At 39.5% G+C, this 7,284-nt stretch overlaps 1 protein-coding gene across 4 annotated transcripts in view; it reads left to right on the top strand.

Annotated features, from left to right (window-relative positions):
• The window catches only part of ASB15 (ankyrin repeat and SOCS box containing 15), a 32,251-nt gene that overhangs the window by 6,766 nt on the left and 18,201 nt on the right, over positions 1–7,284 (top strand). For all 4 annotated transcript variants that reach the window (XM_028489803.1, XM_007101042.3, XM_028489801.1 and 1 more), the window contains 3 exons: positions 4,148–4,326; positions 5,919–5,971; positions 6,058–6,189. In XM_028489803.1, the coding sequence (XP_028345604.1) occupies positions 4,220–4,326; positions 5,919–5,971; positions 6,058–6,189 (292 nt within the window). In that variant the 5' untranslated portion in view covers positions 4,148–4,219. The remainder of the gene's footprint in view (positions 1–4,147; positions 4,327–5,918; positions 5,972–6,057; positions 6,190–7,284) is intronic.

Below are 7,284 nucleotides of genomic sequence, written 5' to 3'. Positions count from 1 at the left end.
GAGCGGCTGGGCCCGTGAGCCATGGCCGCTGAGCCTGCGCGTCCGGAGCCTGTGCTCCGCAACGCGAGAGGCCACAACAGTGAGAGCCCCGCGAACCGCAAAAAAAAAAAAAAAAAAGAAAAAGAAAAAAAATGAAGTTACCGTACTCTATCCAGACCCTACTTAGCAACTCTGTGACATTGGGTGGGTCTCTCAACCTCTTGAAGCCTAGCCTAAGTTTCCACTTATGCACAATAAATCTCTAGTACCTACAAAGTAGAATTGGAGGATTTAAAGCAAGGCAGTGTACGCAAAGTGCTTTGCATGGTGCTTGAAACAAAGCAAGCACTCAATAACTTACGGCTATTATCATAATCACCATTTTTATTATTACCAAAGTTATTCTAAAACTTACAGGATAACCAAATCCTTTTCCCACTGTCTTACTCTAGGATTTTACTCAGCCCATCTGACAGTAAACTAAAAATTCTTGATATCTGAATAATACATTTAGCATTTGGAAATCCTTAATTTAGTGGTTCTTTTCCTGGGGTACATGAAAGGGCTTCAGAGGATCCATGAATTCCCTAAAATTTTATGCAGAATTTTGAGTGGGCATGCATCCCTCCGGAGAGAGAATCCATTGCTTTCATCAAACGTGTTCCTGACTCTAAGCAAGGTTAACCGGTGCCTGAAATGAAAAGGCTAACTTTCGAATGATAGTCCCAATTATTGTGTAAATCAGCTACTTATGGAGAATAAATAAATCTCACTAATGGGCTTATCCAGAAAAAGATTGACAAATGATTATCTAGAAAATGTCAATTAATTATCTAGACTGAAAAGTGGGGTTTTTGTGAATAGGTCTTAAAGGATGTCAAAATATTATTTGGCCTTTCCTCAGACTCCTGGCTGGTGCTTTATTTAAATAATTTTAAATAAAGGCTGGCAGTAGACAGATATATCTCCTTTTGCCCTTCTCATTGCATCTTGATGTCTCTGGTTCTGTTTCAGTGATGCTCCCTTGATTGTCTGTCTGACACCTTAGAGTACCTGCACACAGGTCTTCAGTTCATCCCAAGGTTTCAGGAAAATGTTGGAGACAGTTTATTTTAGATGGGGGATGTTCCATGTAGTAGCAAGACTTTCCTCACCATTTAATCCTGCTGTTGTTAGGGATACAAAATAGTTAAGAGTCTTAGATAACATCCTTCTGGAGGGTAGTTAAAAGGACATTAAAAAAAAAAAAAAAAACTTTCCACAGAGCAACTCAGTTCTCTAAGTAGTCTGTGGTGTCTCACGTACTGGAAGCCCAAATTTCAAACAGGTTTAGAGTTAAGCTGGTGATTTAATTAGGCGAAAGTCTCTGGATCCCATTACTAATGCCAGAGCCATGCAATCTCCTCATCTCCACAGGGACATTAGTGAGAAAGGCAACGGGCGATGCCGCACTGCTAACTTCATCGTCTAATCATGCTGCTGGAAGGGACTCAGGACTTGTCTGCCAGTAATGAGTCAACAACTTTTTTCCAGTGATCACGGAGAATGGCACTTTCCTATAGTTGATTAGGAGTGGAATTAGAGAGAAAAGATATAAAGGACAAAGAAAGTAAGGTTGTTTTATTTTTTTCCCTCCGAAAACTAATAGTCCAAGTGAGAATACAAAACATGAAAATGTGAAGAACTTGCAAAGCTAATACAAAATGAGTGTAAATCCAGATGTTGGAAAAATACTATATAAGAGGAGATATTCATGGATGAAGAGGTCCGGAGAGGAGCTGAAGAATTTCAGCAAAGGGCTTCCTTCCAAAGGAGGAATGGCTGGAGCCGGGCTTGAGGCCATGGAGACCATGAGTTGGAACAGCTGCGAGGGCCTTGTGAATGAAGAGGAATAAGATGTAAAAGCACAGATGGGAGAAAAATGAAGCCAGACACAGAGTGGGCAATCAGATTCATTTAGTTGGAAGAAAGTTTCCATGCTTGAAAATGGTCAACTCTAAGAATAAAGCAGAACCTAGATTATGTTAGGTTCACTTAGTAGCTCATTCATTCATTCATTCATTCAACACCCATTTATAGTCCACATACCTTAAGACGGTACTTCTCTTGGCTCTGAAAGTAGACTTAATTCTCTCCTCTTATCGGGTTACGTTCTCTGAGAAGGTAGACAATGAACGGCTGGGCCCGTGGGCCGTGGCCGCTGAGCCTGCGCGTCCGGAGCCTGTGCTCCGCAACGGGAGAGGCCACAACAGAGGAAGGCCCGCATACCACAAAAAAAAAAAATTAAATAAAAAAAATAAATAAAAATAAAAATACCACTTGAGTCTATTTGGTGAATAAGGTCCCTAGGGCATGTGTCAGACTTTTGAGGTTGCTGAGATACCATGGCTTTCTTTCTGAAGGAGAGTAACCAAATCCTGAGGCCCTTCCACTTTGGGAAAAGATTGGAAGACTGGATGGTAAAAAGGTGTCATGTCTCTCTCTCCTCATTTATTATCCAAAACACTAAATAATCCGGCCTCTTTTTTTTTTTTTTTTTTTTTTTTTTTGCGGTATGCGGGCCTCTCTCTGCTGTGGCCTCTCCCGTTGCGGAGCACAGGCTTCGGACGCGCAGGCTCAGCCGCCATGGCTCACGGGCCCGGCCGCTCCGCGGCATGTGGGATCCTCCCGGACCGGCGCACGAACCCGTGTCCCCTGCATCGGCAGGCGGACTCTCAACCACTGCGCCACCAGGGAAGCCCCCGGCCTCTTTTTGTTTAACTTTCTGGTGTTAAAAAAAATTTTCAGCTGAGTTCAGGAATCCCACAGGCTATAAGCGCTTTGGTGCAGATGAAGAAAAGATGCTGCTTCCTCGGGGAAGCACCCTGCCAGCGTGCACAACTCGAGTAGGGGAGATTTGGCTGGATTTCATCAACCAGGAACACTTGTGTAGCACACATCCTGCACAACTAGTCATGGCGGCTCTGAGTTGGTTGAAACAAGTGGATTAGGGAGAACTGAACTAGCCATCAATAAATGACGTAAGTCAGTCCAGAAGCCTCTCTGTTTTTGACTCTTTTCCTTCAAAAGCAGGAGTCCATTTTCTCTGCTTACGGTTTGACAGTTCCCACAATTAAGCCTCACTTAATAAAGCTGGTCCTTACCACACCCGTCCTTATATCCGCAGTTCCAGCCTCCCTAAGTGCATTAAGGGTGCCCTTCTGTCGAGGTGTGAGAAAGGATCGTTCCATGGCCAGGAATGCATGTAGCACAAGTCCATAAAGGTGGATTTCCTAGAGCGCCCAGAGAGCCATGTGGTCTATCAAACCCGTCTAAACTGGTCAGTAAAGAAGTCCTCCAAGTGCCTAAGGCTGTTTTTGTCAGGTTAACGCTCTCCTGTTTTATTTTAAAGTTCTGGACTTCTGAAAGCTGTTCACTTCATCCTGAGACTAGACAGTATTTCCTCAAGAAGAGCAGTGCTTAAAAGTTCTCAGTTCCTTCTATTTGAAGTTTCCTTCGTGTCTTCTCCACTTGCTCTATCAAATTTCCTGAGGGCAGGGCTAAGTCACTACATTTGTGACGTCCTGTTCTCTCCAACTTTAATTCAACAGATGTTCATTAGGAAGTTTCCCCGTGCCAGGCACCTTTCAGAGTTGCAGGCCATGGATGCAGAGATAAGTGAGGTTGAGCCCTTCACCTCAAAGAACGTAGATTTTGGTAGAAGGAGTTGAACACAAATACAGAGATAACTGCAATTCAAGGCAGCCAACTCAAACCATGGGTGTGAAGAAAGGACTAAATCAGCAAAAAAACCACGCACAACAGACAGAGAATAAAGAAAAAGTAAAGAATGTGAAAGGCTCGCCGTTCTTTATTCCTACCTCTGTCTGTCTTCTCAGAGTTTTGAACTTCTAATGTGCTGTGTAGAACAATGTCTTGAGAAAAACCATGGGCCAAATTAGTATAAGTCAGAAGTGTGGAAAAAGTAATTCTTGTAAGCCCAACTATAGTCATTACTCAAAAGAAAGTCAAAAATTAGAAAATGTAGACACCCAAAGGGCAGGTAATTAAGGTTTCAAAAGTTAGAATGGGTGTTATATATACAATATGGATTAAAATATTAACTGCATTGTGTTTGTTAAATGAGGAAAAGTGAATGCATTTTAATTTTTCATTTTGCGTCTTTCAGGTAAATTCTATATGCGGTTCTGTGGCATTTGCTGATAATAAGAATTTGCCTCTTTCAAAATTATATTCAGTCATGGATGCTAATTATGACCCCGATGAAGATCATCTTATAAGTTATGATGTTCAGCTCAGTATTCAAGAATCCACTGAAGCCAGCAAGGCTGTATTTTATCCTGAAAGGTAGCATTCAAATTGACTATCCTCACCAAAACTTTTTCATGGCCTTCATTTTGTTGTAAAATGAAATGAATGACATTTCCTGAGCCCTCCTCCAGGAAAATGCTTCCCTTTCTTTTCTGGCAAGGAATCCAATACCGTACAAGAGCTACTGTGCACAGGTTTAGCTATTTGATCTTCTACAAATCCCCGTCTCCTGTGGAATATGGAGGTTACCTAGATGGGAAATTCCCAGTTGAATTTGGTTGTATACGATTGCCTATTTCCTAAATTCCTATGGAATCAAACAGGACAATAAATAATGTGAACAAATTTGCAAGCACTGTTTATATGACTAACGTATAGCTAAGTATACAGAATCTGTTCTGCTACTGACTCAGGCAGGCTTTATAAGAAATGGATTCCATGTTGCACCTTTAAAATACAAAGAATAATGCTAACTCACCTAGCCTGTAAGTTTAATGAATGGGAAAAGAGTTGAGCGATTTTATTATACATGACAAAGTAATATATAAACCAGAGCCTATTTAATTATCTACTATTCAAGTGACAGCAGTTAACAAATTTCACATAAAATTGGTGTTTTGTGTTGGCAAGAGTTATAGAGTCTAAAACTGCCAAAGGAAATTTTTGTCTTGAATAGCATACATTATACTTCTGACAAAAACAAACTTTAGTTTACCTTTACATTCTATTATGGTCTTTAGAATCCTGTATTCTGAAATTCTGAAGTGCTTTTGAAAAGGTTCAGTGCTATAAAATTATTGCTTTTGAGCTTTTAAAAAATGGACATATTACATTTAAATTTCTGGTCTCGTTAATTTTTCCCTCATCTGCAACAAATTTTAAAACTTCAGAGTTCCCAGGAAGGCATTGACAGTCCTAGAATACCAGTGGGTGCTTCTGCTTTAATAGAGTTAAATCCATTTCTTTTGAAATACCTTGTTGCCTCTGAACAAACACACACACCAGAGAACTTCCTTGAGGGTTGACAATGACCTGCTGGGCCAGTGATTTTGGGAGTTTGTTCGGTAAATGATCAGCCTATTTTTCACTTGTGGATCAGTTGCTTAAAGACTCTAACATGCAGTGTAGAGCATACACTCCCAAGTAAGCAATCATTAATTAGCAATTATTAAGTTCAAAGCAACAAACCTTTATTGAGCATAGTGTTTTTAAAGTTGGGAGATGCCTTAGAGATGTTCCTATTTAATCCCCTCATTTTACCAATGTAGGAACCACCATCCAGAGAGGCTACTGGCCTCCCCAGGATCACAAAATCACAAAACCTGAACGCAGCTCTTCTGACTCTGACGCCGGTTGTTTACCCCTTTTTCATTGCCTACAACTAATTTCAGAGACGATGTTATAATCTTCTGTTTTTCCATCTTCACTAATGTTCTTAGGTCCAATGTATCATAAATACACTCTGTATCTGACTTTTAGACATTTATGTTTTTAAAGTAGATAAAATCAGTTGTGTGCATTTCTTAGAGATCTTGATTATTAAAAGTATGTGCAAAAACTAAATAAATGTTTTGGTTCCTTGAAGTATACCATGAATACAAATATGGCTTGTTTTTCTTTCTCTGTAGATTTGTACTACTAAGTGATCAAAAGAGAAAGCTGGTGGAGGCCATAAAGCAAGGTAAGTGGGTGTATCGCCTACAGTAGGATGGATTGGAGATTCTACTTGGCCAAGAGATTTGTTATTAGCCCATGTGTTTATTTTAGGTCACATTCTTGAGCTCCAGGAGTATGTGAAATATAAATATGTATTGGATGAAGCTGATGAAAAAGGGTGGTTTCCATTGCATGAAGCTGTTGTTCAACCCATTCGACAAGTACTTGAGGTTGTCCTGGATGGTAAGAGAACATAAAATCCCCTTGACCAAACTGAAGCCATAAAGTAGATGTTATGGAGTAATCCCAATGAACATAACAAGCAAAAAGAAAAATTAGAATAAAAGATGATTTGCAGTTTGGAAAAGGCAGTACTCATGCTTTAAACTGAGTACAAAGATCAGTACATTTTGTGGGGTTCAGAGCTCACCCTTTGCATCCTCCTAAAAATATGGCACAGGTCTGTGGGAAGATGTTTGTGATTATCACTTCAAAGTTTGTCTGCAGCATGAATTAATTTATTTAAATATAAAGCTTTTTGCTTTTAGAAGTCAGTTTTCAATTTTCATCTTGAGTTGTCTCTTGAGTTAGTGGTTTCCAAAAGAGTATTATTTAGTACAACAAGTAGTACTTACAATATCTATCCTTATATTACATTAATTTTTTCAGAATGCAAACATTAATAATTATTGCAGTAAGCCTGCCTAGGGTTAAATATTAATAATAATTCTGATGTTCTAACATAGCATTTTTCACATCTCAGCATCTTATAAAACAATTTGAAAGTGCTCTACTTTTCAACCTTCAGTGTTGCTCCCTGATTCTGCTGTAGGAGATAATGATAGCTACTGGATAATTAGCTATCCAGCTATCCAGCCAGCTAAAGAAATGTTAAAAACAGATAATTAGACAGGTAGACAGATAGTCAGACAGACAGAGATAGATGATGTTAAGCATGGTATTTCTTTTCTGACATATTCTGACTGGATACATTCATTCAAATACTTCTCATTCCCACATTCACAGACTTCATTTGATAAAAAGCAATTTCAGATGCAGTTTAAATAATAATACAAAGGATTGGGGATTTGTTTTACAATTTATTAAGAAATGGGAATTCACAATCCATTATCATTTTTTTAAAAAGACACCTGGAGACATAGATGTTGGTTTGCTAGCTGTCAACTTGATTAGCAAGCCCACGTTCATCTACTTCTACTCACTATCATTTGCTAGACTTTAATCATATCTCTCTCTCTCTTTTTTTTTTTTTTTTTTTTTTTTGCGGTACGCGGGCCTCTCCCCGTTGTGGCCTCTCCCGCTGGGGAGAAAAGGCTC

This window comes from Physeter macrocephalus, chromosome 5 (genome assembly GCF_002837175.3).
Source record: "Physeter macrocephalus isolate SW-GA chromosome 5, ASM283717v5, whole genome shotgun sequence".
In the NCBI taxonomy this organism is placed as follows: Eukaryota; Metazoa; Chordata; class Mammalia; order Artiodactyla; family Physeteridae; genus Physeter; species Physeter macrocephalus.
This window is presented reverse-complemented; position numbering and strand designations above follow the sequence as displayed.